Below are 20,336 nucleotides of genomic sequence, written 5' to 3'. Positions count from 1 at the left end.
GGTTGGATCCTGCAATTTAGCAGGTATTATTCGGCAGCTATAAACAGAGCCTCTCACCCAGCTGGGGAGAGATAAAGGTTGCAGCGCAGCTACAGATTAGGTGGGTCCCTCGAGGCTGTGACACCTTGAGATAGAAGCAGATCTTCTTCAGGGGAACGGCTCGCTGGCAGCCTGGAAAACCTGGAGCCAAGCGGCCTCCAGCAGCACCTCGGCCCTTGCCTTGCACCCCCGGGGGGGGGAACCGGGGTGCTGGGGCAGTACAGGGGGCCAGTGGGTGCTGGGGGCAGCAGGAGGTGCTGAGCATCGCACCCAAGGTGGTTGTGCATAGGGGGAGTGATGCGAAAGGGGCAAGAAATGGCTGTTTGCAGGGTATGTGTGTGCCCGTCGTGCCCAGGAGCAGCAAAGGAGATGGTGGCAGTGCTGGAGAGACCCTGGGAGTGGGCAAAGACTGTGCCATGGGGCATGGAGAGACCCAGGAGTGGGCAAAGGCTGTGCCATGGGGTACGGAGAGACCCCGGGAGTGGGCAAAGGCTGTGCCAGGGGCTACGGAGTGACCCAGGAGTGGGCAAAGGCTGTGCCATGGGGCATGGAGAGACCCCGGGAGGGGGCAAAGGCTGTGCCATGGGGTACGGAGAGACCCCGGGAGGGGGCAAAGGCTGTGCCAGGGGGCATGGAGAGACCCGGGAGCAGGCAAAGGCTGTGCCATGGGTTATGGAGATGGCTGCGCCCGGTGCCCTTCGTCCTGCTCGCACTCGCTCGTCCCCGTTCTGTAGGTACAAACAAACCCGGCGCTTTGTGTTGATAATCAGGCCGGGGAGGGAAGATTTAACACCAGGTGGGCAGGCGGCAGTGCGGTGTGCCGCGCACCGGTGATTTCTCATCGAGTCTTTGCTCCCGCGGTTTCTAAGGGAGCCGTTGGCATCGCCCCGGCTCTGCCGAGGTCCCCCAGGCTCGAGGCTGGGAAGGGAGCGGGGCTTTTCCGAGCCCCACGTGCCCGGCCGTGCTGCCCATCCCAGTGTGACCCCCACCTGCCACAACCACGGCACGATGGCCTCGTGGGACCGGGATGCACGGTGGTGTCCACTCAGGAAGACCTGTCGTGTCCCCCCCACCCCGTACACACGCTGCCAGCCCCGTTCGTTAAACCAGGCTCGTTTGTGCCGTGACTCCGCTCTCATCAGGCCATGGGGAGAAACCCAGGCGGGGGCCAAAATCGGCGTCACCCAGCTGCTTCCAGCGGCCATCGCCCCTGCACGGCCAGCGAGGAGGGGGGGTGGCTGTCCCCATGCCCCCCATCTCCGGGTAACCCCGTGCTGGGGACCCCCTGCCCTGGTTTGGGGGCTGGAGGTGGATGGGGGACTGGGGACAGGTGGGGACTGGGGACAGATGGGGAGTGAGGACCCCCATACTGGTCCAAGGATGGAGGTGGATGGAGGGGGCTGGGGACCCCCACAGTGGTCCAGGGTGGGGCTGGGGACCCCCCCCTCTGACCCAGGACTGGAGGCGGCTGGGGCCCCTCTGGGTTTGCAGCAGGACAGGCAGCTGCCAGGCTCGGGTCCCACTGCCCAGCCCACCACTGTCCCTGTCACCTGCACCCCCCCTCCCCAAAGCCCCCCCATCCCTCCACCCCTTCCTCCCCCAGCCCCGGCCCCCCACACCCTGCCCCACGGCTCCCAGCCCTGACCCACCGCCTCGCCCCCCCCCGCCCCGCCCTGGAGTGACACCCCCGCTCCCCCAGGTGGAACTTTCCTCGCAGGGCGTGAGACCATAGATGCGAAGGGCAACACCAAAAGGGAGCTCTCCGGAGAAGAGGGGGGGTGCGGAAGAGACAGAGAGCCCTTTCCTCCAAAGACACCTGGAAGAATATCGAGCTCAGGCACTCACAGACCCAGAGACATACTTTGGAAATGTCGTGGCTGTGCGTAGTGTCGCGATTCTCCTCTCTGCCCCAGGAATCTGTCTCAAAGCCGCGCGGGGATCCCCCCGACTTCTCCCCCTGATGGTACGTTCCTCCCTGTTTACTCTCTTTGCGCGGCCGGCTTGGGTGGGGTTCTTCTGCTGCTCCAGTTTCGTACGCAAGTGGCGTAGGGAGGCTTTGATAGACATCCTGGGGAAGCCAATAGCGTGGCAGTACCATTGGCCGGCGAGCCAATGGCGCAGCGGACCGGCGCTGGGAGGAGGCGGGGCGAGGCTCAGTCAGGGCAGGGAGGGGGAGCCGTGGAATGGCGGACGGCCGGGCTGGGCCACCCTGGTGGTAGCGAGCCGAGGGGACCGGAGGGGACAGCTGCCGAGAGGGGTGAGTACGAGAGGGCTGAGCGGCCACTCCTCGGGCCGCCCGGGCCGCCTCTTCCTGGGGGAGAGTGGCGGAGGCGCTGGGGTGGGCCGCTAGGCCCTTGCCAAATAGTGAGCTGTGCGGGTGAGCCGGGCTCTGTTTCCTGCCACATAGTGAGCACCGGTGGTGTAGGCCCTGGTACCCTCGGGCTGGGGGGTTTGGGGCGGGTCTGGCCTCGGGCTGGGGACCGGGAGAAGGAAATGGCTTCACCCCTGGGCTAACGCTTGCCCAGCCCCTCCCAGGGGCTATGGCTCAGAGCAGGGTGTGCGCCCTGGGCCGTGGCCGGGCTGGCCGGAGGGGCTGGGGTGTAGGGAGAGGCCTGGCCTGCCCGGGGAGGGGCTGGGTTAAGGAAATACCGGTCTGCTGGGCTCTCCCGAGGCCTTGCCGGTGTCTGCTGTCCTGGGGCCGTTAGAGAGGCCTAACTTAGCGGGGAATGGCTTGGGGGAGGTGTGGAGGATGGGGGGGTGCTGCAGGGTCCCCTCTAAGGGAGAGGCAGTGGTGCTGTGCTGGGGGAGGGGGGTCCCCCCTTTGCAGGCTGGTTGCAGCCTTTGCTCTCTGGGTTTGATATCAGTGCTTGTGCAGATGTGTGTGTGTCTGTGTACAAAGCGTGTCTGCCTGGGTGTGAGCTGCTGCCCTTGTCGCTGCAAGTTCTGGTGATTGCACTCGTGCAGTGTTGCTGTGAAAGCAACTTCTCCCTCCTGGCTGTCTTCCTGCCCCACAAGTGGGTGCACCCTTTGGTATGTCTGGGTACCGTTTAAGGATGTGTGTAAACCCCTTGACTATTGACTGTGGGCACACAAGATGTAACGCTACTTGGGGTGAGGCCCAAAAATGTTTTTCCCAATATTAAATCCTTAGGTGCTCTCTGAGAGGAAGCTTTGAAGGGTGACACGGAATATGGTCGGGTAGTTTGGTCAAACGCATTGACCTGCTGGTGACCTCAGGCCATATTCCTTCCAGAGAAGAAGTCAGTTGTTAGGGAATGTCCTTGGGGTTGTACCTCACCAGCATTTAGGTGTTGGTGTTATTACTTTGGGATACAAATAGCATATGTCCTTTGGAGAAAGGTAAGAGATTGCACCTCCTCCCTGTTAGTTGTTATTTGACCTCAAGGACTTTCCTGTGGTGGGATTTTTTTTTCCCCTGCCAAAAGTTTCACCTTTGGCATTGCTCATTTACTTTCGTTAGTAGCAACAGCAGAATTAGGCAACTCTGCGTTGATTAGACCACTGGTGGGACTGCGTGGTGTGTTAATGCCAGGAGTTTGTTTGGTAAGACCCTAGAAAACAATGAAAGTCCAAGTCTTTCAGCACTGCAGATGTTGGTGGACATGAAATTATATTAATACTGGTAAAAACCCTTTTATTAAGTACACCTGCTGCAGACAGGGCCATAATTGTGGAGCCCTCTGTGACCCTCACACTTGGGATGTCCTCAAAGACTCGTGAGATGGAAAAGTTGAAAGTAAAAGATGTGAGAAGGCAGGAGGGTGTGTGTGCACTTGGCTGTGACAAAGCTGATGCAAAATGTTACTTTATGGGAAGTACTAAAGGCTGTGTGCTTGGTCACATGAGGAAAGGGAATAGTTATGTTTTCCACCCGTTTTTAAACATCTGCAGAATCAGTTGCTACTAAATGCTGCAGGGGTTTAAAATGCTGCGTTGCGACACTTTTCATTCTGATTTGCCCCTTGTTGACCTTGAGTGGGTTTTTGTCATAGAAACAAATACAGAGTTTGATCCGAAACTTAGTTAAAAACAAACCAAAGCTACATCTACCTACTGAAAAGACAGCATGTTGATAGAGTGACTTTGAAAATCCACTTGCATTCACAGCCAAGGACAAGCTTTGTCCAGGAACTGGGATGGAGCAGGTCAGGCACTCCAGTTCTGTGCATTTTTGATTCTTTATTTTTTAAGGATTGTACTTGAAAACATGAAGTTTGAGTGAGAGAGCTTGACCCAAGCTTGAAAGACCCACCTAGTGCTGATCTTTGGTCAAGCTAGTTGTCAGTATTGTCTCTGGGTGGGTTGGTGATGGTGGGGATGAAACCCAGGACTTCTACCTTCCAAAACATCGCTTTCTACTGGGTTAAAAGCCTCGTTCTGTTTGGGGTGAGGAGCAGGTTTACGAGCTCCCTGTGCAGCCCAGCTGAGACAAGGTGAAGCCTTGCTGTACTTTGTAAGTATGGGTTATAAGAGGATAAACTTTCAGGGCTGCACTGGATGTACTTTTCCCTAAACTGCATATTTTGGCTGCTTTTAAAAAGACGTGATAATTTTTTATCTGTCTGCTAACAAGTTCAAAAGGTAAATGCCCCAAATTCCACTTTTTTTTTTATTAAAAAAGAAAAACATGGCTCATGCCTGTCAGACTCCTTCCTCTCCGCAGCCGTGGAGATAAAGCCTTTCCAAGCTGTCTGCTGCTGATCAGGTTTTTCCAAGCTGCTGCACAGGGACATTAGCAAGACCCCTGCTTCATTTCACCCCTCCCACACCCCCGTCCCCAGCCCCACAAAAAAACAGCGGCGCAGCAGTGCGATGCCACAGGCTGCGGGCTCACCCCCAGTCCTCGCTTTACCTTCTGTCTCCATTCCTAACAAATCTTTCAGGCTCTGGTTTTACAAAACTATGCTGGAGGGTGTAGGGAGGAGGAGGCAAGCTAAGGCTACAGAGGGGAAAAAAAAATGTAAATATGATGTGTTTCTGACTATTTTGTACAAGACTTATTTGAAATGTGGTGTCGTGGAGTGAGTGGCTTCCTGAAGAAGGGTAGAGGCTGGAACAGCAGCCCTCGTGTCTTTAGAAATACCACTGCTGGGGTTTGAAGTAAGGAGTTAATAGTAAAGTTCTTTTAGGCAGAGTATAAAACTGGTTTCCCGATGAATAGTGTGACACAGCGAACAGAAATGGTGTATTTTTAAGTTACGGCTCAGAAGGCATTTGTGAGCAGTGATTCATTAAAAAGAATACAACCTTTATGATAACTACCAACCCAGTTTCTCAGCATGCTTTGAATATATCTCATTCTTCAGGGCTGGTCTAGGAAAAGTTGATTTCATTCACAAAGCTTAGATAATCGCGTAGTGTGGGTGGAGGGGTTAAAACTTCAGTGATTGCCTCATATGCATACAGTTAGAGCAGCAAATCCATCTCTTGGTTGCTTTTTTTTTATTTTTTGTAGTGATAAAAGCACCAAAGAAGGTTCTTAGGATTAACGTTTCCACAAAATCAGGTTAGTTTTCTTTGACAGACTGTAATAAGGAAGATTTCAACAAGTGTAAGACTGGGCTTTAATCCTTCAAGATTTCTCTCTGTGGGCTTTCTGGACTCAAATGTTTAACAATTTTAAGGTTTGTTTTGTCTCTGCTAAGTTTGATGGTAATACTTAGCCCTTGGTCATTCAGCTGAGCAAAATACATCGCTGGGTGTGCTGCATGGGCTGGTCACAAACCAGGAAAAGGATTGAATAGCAATTGTGTTCTCATGCGTCGTGTATAACGTTCCTGCTGTCCCCATCCAGAGCGGGACACCAGCACCCGGCAAAAACACTGCCCAAAGCTGCTTCTGAGGGTTAAAATAGCCACAACAGGCCACTGGCTGATGGCTCAGCGCTGGGCTTGCTCCTTTATGTAGTTTCTAAAGTAATGCTATGCAAAATGCACAGGAGGCAAACCAAAAGTGACACTTTCACTGGGCGGAAAGCTGGGAAAGCAAAATGCAACTATTTTCCCAGCCTGTCTTATGGGGCGTGACTGTTTTCAGCAGCACTCTTGCTTCTGCTGGGATCTGTAGTAAGAAACGCTGCATTTGAGTATTTATTTTCACTGTGCAAGGATAAATATTTGTGAGATTGGGCCCTTGGTTACCACAGATTAACATTTATTTAAATATTTTGGGTATTTATAAACACCGGATTTAAAAAAAGGCGTGTGGAAATGGCTTCTGGGTAATAAGCAAATGACTGCTCAGAACAGAACCACCCCGGTGACATTTACTTCCTTTGTATTTTTGCAACTCTGTGTAATAAAAAGACTGTGTGTTTTCTTTTTGAGGAGGGGAGGCTACCGGTGCCGCTGATCAGGCTTCACTGCGAAGGGCGTGCTCACTGACAGGAGCTTCTACAGAAGGTTATCAGATTCAGGCCTGATTCTGATTTATATAAGGTGTATTTTTCCATCTGAAGGTCTGCAGGATTATTTTTCAGATTCAGGTCCCCTCCCAGAAGAACTGAAACATGAACTTCCACGTTGTTTTGTTGAGCAAGCAGCGCGGCGGCAGCGCAAAAATCGCGTTCTCCATCCCGAGCTCGCCTTCGCTGCAGCAACGGGCCTGGGAAATAGTTCCTCTAGATCCTACCCTAATTCTTGAAATCGCAGTGAAGCTTTCTGGTGTTATGTAGGTGCTGGAGAAGTGGTGGAGCACAGGCTTACCTCAAGTATGCATCTGCCAGGGGCTTTGGTGAAGAAAATTTAAAGGATGAGGAATTGGTCTCCCAAAATCGGGGTCAGCGGCGACCTGTTCTGTCCCTTCAACACCTTCTGTGTTGTCTCCTCTTATAGAGCAGTATCCCAGAAGAGTTTTGGGGAGAAGTGGTGGTTTAAAGGATGCTGTGATGCTGAGGGAGGAAGAAGGGAGATGCCTGTGAAGCAACAGCAATTAGCATTTGTTCTTGAGGGCTTAAATTTCTTCATGGGAGGCTGTTGCGGTGCCCCCGCTTCAGAGGAGCTGCTCCGAGATCACCAGTGACCTGTGGTCTTGGAGCTTTGGATTCTCCTGAGTTACTGTTGGAAGTGGTGCACAGTCGAGAATGGGACGGACAACACGCAAAGAGCTGTCCACTAAAAATAATTTGTCCTTACTGCTGCTGTAAATCAAACCTAACCCATGAGTTTGTTATTTTGGTTTCTGCTGAAAGTGCTCAGTGAGAATTGAGAGCTGCTCTTGTGTTGTCTGATGCATCCAGATAACTCTCTTCTCGGAAGGTGCTTGTTTAGTATGAATGGTGATGCATTTATTTGAACAATTCCTTTGTGAAGCAAGGACATACATAGATTTGAAGTTAAAATCTCCTCATTGTAAAGTGAAGGGTGTAAAAGGAAGCATCTTTTCACCCAGCGTGTGATACATGGGGGACTTGCTGCCTCAGGACTTCATGGACGCTGACTGTTTAGATGAGATCAGAAACTGATGAGACCAGTTTCTGGAAGTGCAATCCAGAAAGGACAATTAAATGATAGCGTTTGTTTCCACGTGGTCTTAAGGTGTGGTGGGAAGCTGCAACGTGGAAGAGGGCAGCAGGGATAACTGTTGCTCTGTGCCTGCCTTGTTCTCGTGCTCTTTTCTTTGTGCATCTGATACCTGGTCACGGATGGACAGGGGATGCTGGTGTACCTGGGGGCTGGGTGACCTGGCATGGCTGTTCTTGAGTCCTCTGGCTTAGGGTTTCTTGTCTTGTTTGGTCGGTGACGTTTCTGATGATGTTACAGAGCAACCTGCCTCTTCTGAGCCTCCAGTTCTCCCTGCTCATAAAACTGGGCTAATGACTCTGACCTTTTGTTTGTAAAGCAAAAGGAAAAGGATCAACAAAATACTGGAGCTTATTTACTATCATTACTGAACTGATGAGCAATGCTACTTTGCGGTACTTCAGAGAGGTTTCGTGTACGAGATGCTGGAAATCCCTCGAGAGAGAAGATGTTTCAGATGGAAAAGGAAGAGGGGGAATATTCCTCCCGTTCTCATCTCATAAGTGTGCTCTCCTGCGAGGCATGGAGGTTATATCTCCGGCCATCTCTCCTCCCAGCTGGGCTATTTAAAATAAATTTACGGAAAAATTGCTTTTTTCTGTAATAGCCAAACGGGCTGGTGTCACTGATCGCATAGAGGAGGGTTCTGCATAAATTGTTCCCATGCTGGGGGGTTTTGCAAAGTACTTTGTTGACCTGTTGTATAACCGCTAATAAGATTGAATGTGGTTTTAATTTCTCATTTCCTCTTTCACTGGATGCCCTTTTCCTACTTCTTAGAGTCTTACTTCAAGTCTTCTGTATAGCAAAAGTCTCTTTCTGTTGCTCAAAGAATGAATGATGCTTTGCTTTCAGGCAGCTCCGCGCTGGAGTGCTGTAAGTGGCATTCAGAGAAGGCTATCAGCCACAATATCTGATGTACTGGTGGAGCCGTGGTTCATGCATGGAGTGCAAAAAATGGGATTTAATTGGGAGGGAGGGGGAATAGCTGCCCTGGCTGAATGGATGGGTGAAAGTTCCCCGACCACCCCTTAGCCCAGCAAATAGTTCGTTGAGTGCTTGCCAGAGCGGAAGCGAGTTCCCTTTCAGGCACCCTGCTTTTGTGCACCGTAAGAAAAAGCACACGCTCGTATGGTTTTGGCCTTGCAGCTGCAAAAAAAAAAATAAAATAAAGCGCGAGAGAGAACTGTGCACACACCCAGATCCTGTTCTTTCAATACCAACAGCTGCTGAGCCGCTCCTTTGCTGGAGGAAGGCATAGAGCTATAAACACAGCTTGTGTGCAAACCTTTACCTTCTGTCTAGGGCAGCATGAAATAACTGGCCGCTTCGCTTTTGGAGGCTAAATTAAAAACGTGTGTAATTAACTTAGACAAAATAGCCTGTTGGTTGCTATCGAGAATTCAATATTGTATCAAGGAGGTTACATCTAGGGTCTGGCTTCACATGAGAGGTTTCCATAAAGCAGCTTATTATAGACCTTGTGGTGAGCTTTGATAGAAAGCCTTGCCTCCTTAGCATCCCTAGTACGGTCTAATCTCTCTTCTCCCAAAAAGATCGGTTCAGTAAAGTGAAATAGTTTGGGATGGTCCAGAGCCTGGAGTTGGGGCTGTGGATTACATAAGGTGAGATCACTGCTGGGCTCAGAACATGCAAAATGGAAACAACTACAGCTTAAAAAGAATATTTTTTTTTCTGACTGTCCCAAGGAGATTACACAAGCATCTGTCACCACGTCCAAGCTGAAATTTGACCCTGCTCTGGCAGCCCAGGGGGGCTGATTGAAACAGCGGGGGCTTTGCTGAAGTCTGCCTGGAAGGTTGTTCGATCCCGCTGGCTGCGCGGATGGAGAAAGTGAGGCCAAGGATTGTCGTTGTGTTGAGCAAAACCAGAAGACTGCTCCTCGCAGCTTCCTGCAGCTCTGCCTGCAAATCCCAGGCGGCAGCCCGGGATCACGCGCCGTGCTGTAGGTTGCACAGATGGCTTGTGCACGCACAAAAACCAACTTCAGGGGTTCTGTGGGGTCGCCTCGCTTGGCACCTCCACGGAAAAACTGGGTAATCCCAGACACGGGGCAGGGCCCTTCTCCGCCAGCCCTGGTTCCTCCTCCCACCCTTGGACGGGACAAACCGGAGGCGTGGGCAAGAACTGCCTGGAAAACCCCCAAAACCACCAGGCTTTTGGTACTGGTGGCGTGGGAGCTTCCCTGTTCTCCTGAGTTCATAGCAGTACCCACCTCTCGACTCCTGAGAGCCAAAAAACATGTTCAGGGTTTTAATGTGGCATCACGTGTGTATTTTTTTTTCTTTCCCTTCACAATAGAAAACTCATATGTTATTTTGACTTTATTAAGACACTGTTGATAAACCATTTTAATTTAGATGCTCAAGGCTGTTCTCTTGGGGTTTTTTTTGTGACAGAAATCCCAGCAGATATAACACTTCTGGAAAATATCAGGGAGTCAGTGTCTTTTTTTTTTTTTAAACTCATGTCAAAGGTTAACTTAAAATATTAATGCTGCAAAGATTCATTTAAGATATTAAAACTGTTCAGGCAAGAATACATGTACATATTGTAATTACTTCCTTTTTTCTTACAATTAAAGTAATTGGATTATATTTAATGAGCTATTTACATTTAATAATTAAGAAAAGACTTATCTTTCCAGTATTCCCCAAGTGCAGCAGAAGGGTGGGGGCACTCAGAGCTGTGATATAATTATCTAGGCGTGAGTTGAAACTGAAAGAGCAGTTGAGCTGTATAGAAAACACTTGGAACTGGTTTGTTCCTACTCTTTCATTAATCAAAATAGTTTAGCGTGTGTTAAAGGAGGGGAGGCTGAGCTTAGCTGCAAATGAGACAGGGTTTATCTGCTGAAAAGGAAGGTTAAAATACATTCAGACTTCAGGAATAAGTCATTTAGAAAAAAAAAACAAAACCCCACACCCTTTCTTTCCATGTTAATTACCGAGTGCTGCCCTGGAATGAAAATGTGCTGATGTATTGCGAGAGATGTATTGAGAGAACAGGCACGAGCCTCCCCTCTCGCTGGAGGAGGCTGGTGGGAAGGAGAGGAAGCAAACACGCTGTCCTCATCAGCAGCAATTCAGCCGGGGAATGAGCGATTCAGCGGCGTTCGCTGCCGCAGCCGTGCAGAAGTTGTCCCCGTGGTGATGGCGGGAGGCTCGGGTACCTGCGGCACCTCCCGGTGAAGCTGGTGGGAGTGATGCTGCTTGTCTCGCCACCCAGACTGCACCTCCTCTGGTCGAGACTTTTTGAAGTGAATTCAGTGCTGTTACAGGCTGGGAAAATGAAATCTTGTGATTTTTAGCCAAGATTGGGACAGAAACAAATGGGTGGCTTCGCCAGTGAAAGCTCCTCAACCCTGACCTTCGAGGACTGGCTTTTGGGGGCAGGGTGGCAATCCCGTTTTAGCAGACATCTCTCTTTTGGGTCGCGTGACTGCTGACCCGGATGGTTGTTACTGCTCAGGGGACTTATCTCCAGGGGTGGGTTGAGACCTTGAATAGTCTCATGGATTTTGGACAGCAGTTCAGGCTCAGAGCGGGTGTCGTTGGAGACCTCCTGCCGATGGACCGAAACCTGCCCACTGCCCAGGCCTCTCCCCGCACACTCCTTAAATATTTGAGACCCTATAGTGGTTTTTCTGTACCTGAGTACGCCAAAGCTACCTGTTGGTTGGAGCTTGGCCACTGACCTTGTCTCCTTGCCAAAATTATTCATAGGTTTAACACAAAGCGTTCTGCTCCCTTTGCCGCTCCTGTTTCCTAGGAAGCAACAAAGCCAGAGCTCTTCTGGCGCTGAAGGAGCCCTGCCTCTCTCCTGCTGTAGATCCTCACGGCAAAGACCTTGAAACCTTTCTGTTTTGGAGCTTTAATTCCTGTTTAATCAATAGTTCTGTATTCTGAGAATCAAATCCCTGTGACAGCTCTCTTTAATTGAGCTAAACTGCCTTTCTCTTGTCACATCTCTTCTAGAGTTTTATTTAAATGCATTTGTTCTGCCTGTATCCTAGTCAGCCGTTGATAGGAACACCAGGTGATCCTCTTTGTTTAACTTGTTTTTCAACTAAATGAATGGAAACATTAATTAGGACAATGGTGTGGGGGTTTTTTTTAGGAATTAAAAAAGAAAAAAGTCTAGGTCAAACTGCTGGCTATATTTGCACTCCAACAGAAGCTGGGAGGATCTGTGTGTTCCCCATTAGTGACACCCCCATCCTTCCACCCCCAGCTTGATTCCTGCCAGCAGCTTCAAGCGAGTCCCTCTCCAGGAGAGCAGGCTGGCGTTTATTCCAGCAAGATCATCTTCAGTAAAGCTGATAACAAAAGTTTGAAAGGAAGAGCCAAATTTTCAGTCACACCTGTGCAATCCCCTTGAGGGCAGTAAATGATGATGATAATGCATGAGCCAGACCAAAAAAAAAAACCACAGAAAATGGCTTTTTGAGCCTCTTTTGCATTTTTCAGAGCCAACAGACTGGGAGTGGAGAAGGCAGGAGGGGGGAAAGAAGAGTATTTTTACTCTGGGCACCGAGTGGGCTGGATGTTTGTTGTCTCAAGGACTCCACAGCGCGCTGTACAATGCTTCGTTGTTCCGTGGGATCGGGCCTGACGTTCCCTGGTGTCAGAACATCGCTGTGGAAATGCGCAGCGCTGCTCTTGCCCCACGCTATTACCCAAACGCCTCTTTCATAACCCTGGCAGATCGTATCTGCGAAGTTCTCGAGTTAGTGGATTGTTAATATAGGAGTTATGGTGGGGTTTTTATTTGGCCATCAGCTGAGCGTGTTCTCCTAAAGCCCTCAGTAGATCCTGCTTCAGGAAAGCTTTTGTGCCATGGTGGGTGACAACGCAGCCCGCGCTTCCCATCTTAGCGGCTGGTAAGAGATGGTGGGCAACATTTTCCCCGGTCCCTGGGGGGGTTTTACCCGTGCATCTCCCCCTCCCCGTGGCTTTTGGGGGAGAATGGGACCGCTGTGAAAGGAAGCAGCCCTGCAGCTGCCCTTCACTGCTGACTCCTGCTCAGCTGCTGGCAGGCTGGGCTGTTAATGACAGATGAGCCTGTGACGCGTTTTTGGGAATGAATACTTGTTACAGCTGGCGGGATGGAGTGGTTTGTGGCATCACATGGCAGTTTGCTCTATAATTTCACTCCCTATTGCTCGGTTGCAGCACTGATTGCTGGGTCTCTCTGCGAGCGTGGAACTGTAGCATTTCTGATTGCTGCATCCCACTTCTCTGTGGCTGCATTGTGAGCTTGGATATAGCCCTGAGCACTCAGCAGAGCCTTCTGCTGATTTTTTTTTTTTTCCTCAATTCTCCATGTGTGTGTGTGGCTGCTGCTTCCCTTTCTGCTAGTCTTTTGGGGTTACATAAAAGCCAGTCTCTTTCTGGCCATTACAGCTACATGGGGGAGTAGTTACTGCTGAGAGAAGCTTGAAATTTGAAGCAGAGTTGTCACAGACATTAGAGGGAACAGGCAGTCTGCGTTGGCAAGCTACTGAGTTAAGTCTCATTTCATACTGATGGGAATTTCAGATCTGATTATCTCCTTCCTCCCTCATTCCCAAACCTGCTGGTGTGTCCAATCCCCCGGTGGGTCCTCCTAAAGGCTGCTCTCCAAGGCGCTTAGCTGAAGGCTTGGTCTCCTTGACTATACTGCTTGTTTGTGTCCAGGCAGAGGATTTTATAAGCCCTGCTGAGGGCAGGGTCATTGGTCACCCTGACGGTACTTGAAAATCAAGCCTAATTTCCCTCCCCTTCCCCAAAAATGCGCTCTGTCCTCCTTAGGTGCTTTGTGCTACACCAGACACGATGACAGATGATATCACTGCTGGGGTCCAGATTTATTTGCAGATGGTCCCTGATCTGAGAGGTTGTGTGTCACATTGAGTGGGGAATTACCCAGGTGACTCCCAGTAATGCTATGCTAGCTGGTCAAATACCAGTGAGAAGAACCTTGCCAGATCTCTCCCTCCAACTCGCCTGTTATTTACAGCTCTTTGTGTGCCTTGCACGCGCACGTCTCACCTTGTAGTCCTGCCTGCCTTCTCCTCTGCACCGCCGTGTTGACTCTGCTCTCTGCCTGCTGTTCAAAAAAAAAGAGGCTGGTTCCTCTCTTGCTGTGCAGTGCTGTTTTCTGCTCTGCTCCAAACTGCTTGTTAAGGAGTATTTGCTCCGAGTTGCTGTTTTCAGTTGACAGAACTCCTGTTGGAAAGCGAATGCTCAATCCTAAAATGTCCCTGCATCGCTTCTCAGGACTTGTAATCAAAGTCTGTCTCCTTTATTGTTCGTAACAATCGTCCAATGTCACTGTGCCAGCCCTATTTATTAAAAATAGTCAATAAGACGCAGCTTTGTGCGAGGGGTTTATAGACTGGCAGTTCTTGTTTGAAACAAACCAATTGTACTTGATTCTAATCCCGGACTGGGATTCCTGAGTGATCTGCTACAGCAGAGCTCACGGGGAGAGTGGTCGATGACTTGCTGATAAGAAACCTTAGAGCAGCACGCTTATCTTGAGTTTACCTCGTGCTTTGCTCAACGTGCTGCGTTGGGAAAGGCAAAAATTGCGAGTTGCATTTTTCTTGTTTTCCCCTTTACGGGCCTGTGTCGCACCCAGTGCCTCAATATTTACAGCAATAATTGCCAAAGTCAGAATCTGTTTAACAACTGGTGACCGAGGTGTTCAAGGTGAGAGCTCGTTGTGGGGAGAGCGGGGTGGCCATGGAAGCACTACGCACGGATCCTGCTTCCTTGGAGAAATACAAGGCGTCTGAGAGCACTGTGTGTGCAGTGAGGAAGGGTGATGCCAAGCAAAAGCCTGGTGAATGCTGGAAAAGAGGTGCCCGTTGTGGCTGGAAGATGGGTAGGAATGTAGGAGCGGTGAGCTCAGCTTCCAGGGCTTTTGTCGTGCTCAGCAAACTTTTCCTGGGCCGGCGCGGGGCTGCGGAGCGGGCCAGGGCTCGACAACGCGTGCGTAAGCGTTTTGGGAGAGGGGAAATTATGAGGAATTCTGGCAATGCCCGGCTGGAGGTGGGGCAGCGTACAGCTGCGGGGAGGCGAGGGGAAAAGAGCTACGGGGCGAAGCTGGGCTTTGCGGATGGTTTGGCTTTTAGTCACTGCTGTCACACCAAGGCTTGGGGCTTGCTGTGATTCAAGCCGTGACTTGGAGACTTCAGAGGAAATGCTTGCCGTGAGCAGGTAGGAAGGTTCTGATTCAAGCAGGAGAGAAAAAGAATTTGTTACCGTAAGAAAAGCTCTTACTTCTTGTTTTTAAGAAGGTGTGAAGCCCGGCGGTTGGGAGGATGAGTGTGTTGAACGTGGATTGATGCAGCAGTGTTTGTGGATTTGACACGACCGGCCTCAGCGTTGACCACCAGCAAAGGTCACTTAACTTCTCTCCTCCCATAGCTAGCGCAGTGTTTCAGTTTGCTGCCTTTCTTCTATTCCATATTCATTAGAAATCGGTTGCAGTTAGTCTTCTTGTTCCTTAGAGGCAGTTTCCTTTTACTTTTAACATTCTTGATCTCCTCTGCCGTTACAGTGGGATCGGGGCAGGCCCTCTGTGCCCGTGGCGGGCCCTTCTTGAAGCTTCTTAAAAACAGCGTATGCACCCCAAACTCTACTTCTGAGACAAATCTAATCTTCAACATTAATAAGCAAGTGGGAACCCTTATCTTTGCCTGAAGGATAAGGATTTTTGGCCTCGCAATTCATTTAACTTGCTTCTGAATGGTAGGATTTAGTAATAATATATGGTCTGTGGGAGTGACAGTGACTAATGCCTGATGACCAGTCTGGCTGGCTGGGGTGGGAAACTGCTGTGCTGTCATGCCCTGACCACCAAAAGTAAAGCGGTTCTGGATGGCCCTTCCTGGTAGTATGCTGTCAGTCGGCTTCGTAATGACTCTCTTAAAGAATAAAAGCAAGAGCCTCCTGGAAAGCTTTTTTAGGTCTGTCCCTTCCTCGTTTCATTTGCCGTGTCTGTTCCCTGCCCCCAGCTCTGTGCCTGGTGCTGTCTCCAGTGTTTTGCTTCCTCCTTCTCCCTCTGCTCTCATACCTTGTCCCTTCTCCACACTTGATTTTTCTGCCCCACCTGACTGCTGCTTTCGAAATACACCACTTATTTTCCAATCCAGGCTATTAATCTTTGTCCCGCCTACTCATGAGGCATGAAGGTTTTACAGGAGCCCATTAGCTGTTATCTCTGTACCTGCCCTCCAAAGGCTCACGGGGAAAAACGCTGTCTGGCAGCGAAGTGCCTTCTTGTGAGGACATCGACTGCTCTTTTCGCTAATGTTGGCACCAAGCTCTGCTTGTAGGTCCCAGATTTCCTATCTGCCTGCCTCCACCCTACAAAAACATCTGAAACCTTGAAGCTCCTTGTCTTTCCGCTCAGAGGAGAGGAAATTTTCCTCTAACATGCCTCTTATCTCAGAGGCTGCTGGGAGAGCAGAAGGGTGGTTGTCTACAGCCCGTCCTGTCCTCCCTGCCTTGCTCGTCTCCGGTGCTCCACGGGGTTAATCTCCTCTTTTAGTCTGAGCTGCTCGCTGGATCCTGACTGGTGTTAGAAGCAACAGCGGGGCAGCAGAGCCGTCCCCGTGGCCTTGGGAAGAAGCGATGCTGCTGTACTCTTTGCTGTCCGTACTCTTTGCTGTCGTCGCCGTCACGAGGGCGAAACTCTTGATTCTGCAGCGGAGTGTGGCAAGGCTGTGCTGGGAGGGTGGGGGTGGCTGCCAGGATGAGCCAGGCTATAAAGGGAGTGTTTTTCTTAGCCCTTATCGCTGCTGTCTTGTACTGGTGCAAATTCATAATGTACGTGTGCTGTGCCATTGTTCTTTTCCTTAAAAAAAAAAAATAAATCAACTTGAGCCACTACTCCTTGCTCTTAGTTTCAAAGCATGCTTTGAAGGCAGGCACTTTTGAGGGGCTGTATATATATATATATTCTGAACCATTGTTTGTTTGTGGGTATTTGGGGCACTACTCCATTTGCTGCCCTGTTCTCACCATACTTGCAGAGATTAGTGCTACCTGCGTGTGTCTGACCTGGCTAATGATCATCTTTGGGGTTTTTTTTGCCTTTTTTCACACGCATGCTCACATCTTTTCCCCCTTACAGGCTTATTTTCCCCTCGTGCTGTTTTCCTTCTGTCCGTCCTGCACCTTGGAAGGTTTCCAGCCAGCTTTGGTGGACGGGCTGTCCACTCTGGCTCTGCAGCTCCCACCGCGTGTGCTCCCTGGCCGAGCCCTGGGGAAGCACGAGGGAGAAGGTCGATGCAGGCAGCCTGCAAATGCTGCCTTGTTTATGAGAGCTGCTCGTTGGTGCAGACTGCAGTCTGGGGGGAGCTGGGAAAGTTTGTCTGGCGTAAAGCGCTAAAGCTGACAAAAGATTGTAGGGTTTGGGCTGTAATCGATAAAACACGGGGTGTTTAGAAGCGAAGGTCAGAGTCCTTCCTTAGTTCACCCTGTTCTTTAAATATCCAAGCAGTTACTGATGGCTGCTGCAGTGCTTGGACACGGTGAAGAACAACACGGACTTTAGTCCTCGGAGACTCTCTGCTTTTATTTATTTGGATGCAGATCTCGATCCCCCCCTGTACTTTTTTGGGGGCCTTTTCCTTGCGCAGGGACAAGCACATGAAATCCCTCGCGTAGAGGCATTGCAAAATGGCAACCTGCATCTGCTTGTCTGGGAGATATCGGTGTGCCCGGTACGCTGCTGCTCTTGAACTCCTCTGCCTTAATGGGTCAAATTTAGCAATTCAAAATCTGCCTTGTGAGGTAATTAGGAGGGATAATGCCCACTTCTTCCTCTTAACGCCCTGATAGAAAAGCATCCAGGAAGGACTCCTGGACCTCAAAGATAAGCTGCCAGCTGCCACAGAGACTATCAAAGGGTGGCTCAAAGTCAAGAGCAAGCAGCTGATTTTTTATGGTTCTTGGGTTTTTGCTGGTGGTGACAGGAAGCCATGTTCCCCAAGCTGTTAGCTTCCTGGTTTATTTTTACGCCCAACCCGAGCAGATCAGCGTGCCTATCACATGGGAGCTGCCTGCTTCTCTTGGGTCGTTCCTCAGCTGACCTAGAAAAGGGATTCTTTCCCCTTCTAAATTAATCAAGAAGTTGGGATGTATTTGCTTTCACTTAGTCTTAGAGATTTCAGGCATGTATCGTGCTCCTCGTTCTGAGCTCTTTACCCACGTTTCCTTCTGTCTCTTGGAGGCGGAGGATCTGAGAGGGAGCTGGTTGTTGCTGCAACGTTTTGGCCTGTGAGCAAAGGAGGTTTGTGTTAGTTCAAGACACTGACCTGCACATAAAAGTGTTTTCCGTCTGAAGCAAAGCTTCTGGACACTTTTTCTTCTTTTTTTTTTATTTTAATTTTTTTTTTTTTGAAGAACTGGAAGTTTGTCCTGACTCTTGTACAATCAATCTTGCCTTCTTTCCGAGCACGCTCTAGTCCTGCATCCTGACTAGAGCTCCCTCGTCGTTCAACTGCTGTAGCACGAAAAACAATGGTCCAGTGTAAACCTCAGCCCCGGGGGATTTCCCAAGGGAAGAGGGGTGCAGCCTGCAGGATAAGGAACAGTCACCAGAAAGTTTCCTGGTCAGCTGCAAGCCCTTCCTGTTGTTTCAGGAGAGCCCTGTCTGTGCTGCTCCAGGAGGGAGGCACCACACATGCTTTGGTCTGCTGGAAGAACCTGGGGTTGGTTGGTTTTCTTTTTTTTAAGCATCTCCTGTCTTCATCCTCTCGGTTTAAGCAAACCTCTTGCTTGCAAGTTTAAAATATTTCTGAAGAAGAGCTCGTAAGACTTGCCAAAGACGCTGTGCGTGAGCGTGGGAGGAAGGAGACTGCTCAGAGGCGGCGGCTGGGTAGGAAGGGAACAACGGCTGCAGTAATGCCAGCAGCACCTTGCGTGTGGGCGAAGATGTGTAGTTCTCTGCCTCTGTACCTGAGCTGGTGGGGCTTTGCTGTCACTGCAAGTCGTAGAACAGCAGGATCTTTATTTCTGATGAACCAGTTTTATAAGGGTGGGGAGGGGGGAAAGAAGGCTTATAAATAAAGCCATTTGAGAGCAGGAAAAACGAACACCGTGGCTCTGGTGTGCCTGGAATTTGCGGTTGAGTAATCCTTTCCTGTTTCTTTTTTGGGTTGTTTTTCATCTTTCAGAACAGTGCCTGAAGCAGGTCCACCATGCCGTTAGTAACGAGGAACATTGAGCCAAGGCACCTGTGCCGTCAGACGTTGCCTAGCGTTCGAAGCGAGCTGGAATGCATGACCAACATCACCCTGGCAAATGTCATTCGACAGCTGGGCAGCCTGAGTGAGTACCATGGCGAGCCTGCGCGTTGCCCTCAGGAGTCGCTAGCGCTCTTTATTTAGCTCCCTTTCTACTCTCGTGTTCCTATTTCTCCCCCATCTGCCTTCCCTGGGTAATGCTAAAATGTTTTCCTAAAGAAATCTGATGCTAATTTCATATCCCTGGTCCCACTGCCTTCCTAGGGAAGAGAAAATGGGGAGAGGGGGGTGTGTATGTGTGTGTGCGTGCGTGTGTGAGAGGCTGCAGCGCAACTGCAGATGGAAGGATGGAGCACAACTCGGGCTTGTAAAATGGGAGGCTCTCGGAGCAGCCAGGATCTTGTGTCAGAGAATGTGCCCGTAATTGCACGCGCTACTAAATAGAGCTTGACTGCGTTGAATCTACACTGTGTTAGTAGTCTTATTTTTAATGAAAGATAATTAAAGCGCGCACGCAGAGGCCTCCTGTTTGCCCCTGCTGATTGTTGCCTTGCAAGACCCAACGTCCCCGGTCTGAGCCAAGCGATGCCTCTGGAGCATTGGGGGTTTGGGGCTGCTCGCTCAGACGGCAGCGCGAGCTGCAGCGATGCCTAGCTCAGCTCTCCGGAGGGCTGACCGATGGCCTTGGAAAGGCTGGAGGGAACACGTGGGCCTACGTGCCACAGGAGAAACAAAGAGTTAATTGTGGTCTCTCTGGGATGACTCCTTACTCTGTTGAAATGCTCTGGATTCTGATTAGCCACCTCTGCCCTTGAAGCAGGGCTTTGATAATCAAATTAATATATTGTTTAGCTTCTCCGTGGTATCTGCGAGCACTTCTGCTTGCTCTGCAAAGCCAAGCCCCTTGTCTTCCATCACAGCATGAATGTGGCAGGGAAAGTTTAGGTGCAGTCTCTTTCCAGCAGTGAAAACCATGGCTGTCGCTAAAATCTGGGCCCGTGTTTGCTGCCAGTCGGTATCACATTCTGTTGGGTGGTGGAAATGTCACTGCGCAGGCAAGACCAGTCTCTCTGCTCGTGTTCAACTGGCCCTTGGTGTTCATTTGGTAGGTCTTGTAGCCAAGATGGTCGTGGAGTGTGAGTAAAATCCATCTCGTGCGTGTGAAATGATGAGGAAGAAGGCAGTAAAGCTGTGCAAATCTCGGCTGCGGAGGAAGCTAATCCCAGTCCAAAGGCGTGCGGCGGGTTAGCGTGACAGAACCAGGGTGAGATCCTTCAGGTTTAGACCTTCTTTGCGCAGCTCAGGCATTCCAAGCTTCTCTGCTTCTGCCTTGTCGGAGAGGGCGAAGTGCTGGAAGCCAAATTGCAGCCCAGTTTTCTTTATGGGGAAGGTGCCCTGGGAGCCTCGCTCGGCGATGCGGGGAGGGAGGCGCGTGCTGCTGGACCAATCGCAGATACCTCGAGGAGAGCGCTGGAGGGGAAGCTCGGGAGAGG

At 50.4% G+C, this 20,336-nt stretch overlaps 1 protein-coding gene across 2 annotated transcripts in view; it reads left to right on the top strand.

The window, feature by feature from the left end:
- Positions 1-2,185: 2,185 nt before the first annotated feature.
- WASF2 (WASP family member 2) overlaps positions 2,186-20,336 on the top strand; it is a 33,509-nt gene continuing 15,358 nt past the window's right edge. The window contains exons 1-2 of one of the 2 annotated variants that reach the window (XM_068417951.1): positions 2,186-2,296; positions 18,775-18,928. In XM_068417951.1, coding sequence (XP_068274052.1) covers positions 18,799-18,928 — 130 coding nt within the window. In that variant the 5' untranslated portion in view covers positions 2,186-2,296; positions 18,775-18,798. Of the gene's footprint in view, positions 2,297-18,230; positions 18,310-18,774; positions 18,929-20,336 lie in introns of those variants that run through there. The other variant, XM_068417952.1, reaches the window with a different exon arrangement.

The sequence above is a fragment of the Nyctibius grandis genome, chromosome 24 (genome assembly GCF_013368605.1).
Source record: "Nyctibius grandis isolate bNycGra1 chromosome 24, bNycGra1.pri, whole genome shotgun sequence".
Classification (NCBI taxonomy): domain Eukaryota; kingdom Metazoa; phylum Chordata; class Aves; order Nyctibiiformes; family Nyctibiidae; genus Nyctibius; species Nyctibius grandis.
The sequence above is the reverse complement of the archived record's forward strand: the minus strand, read 5'-3'. Positions and strand labels throughout refer to the sequence as shown.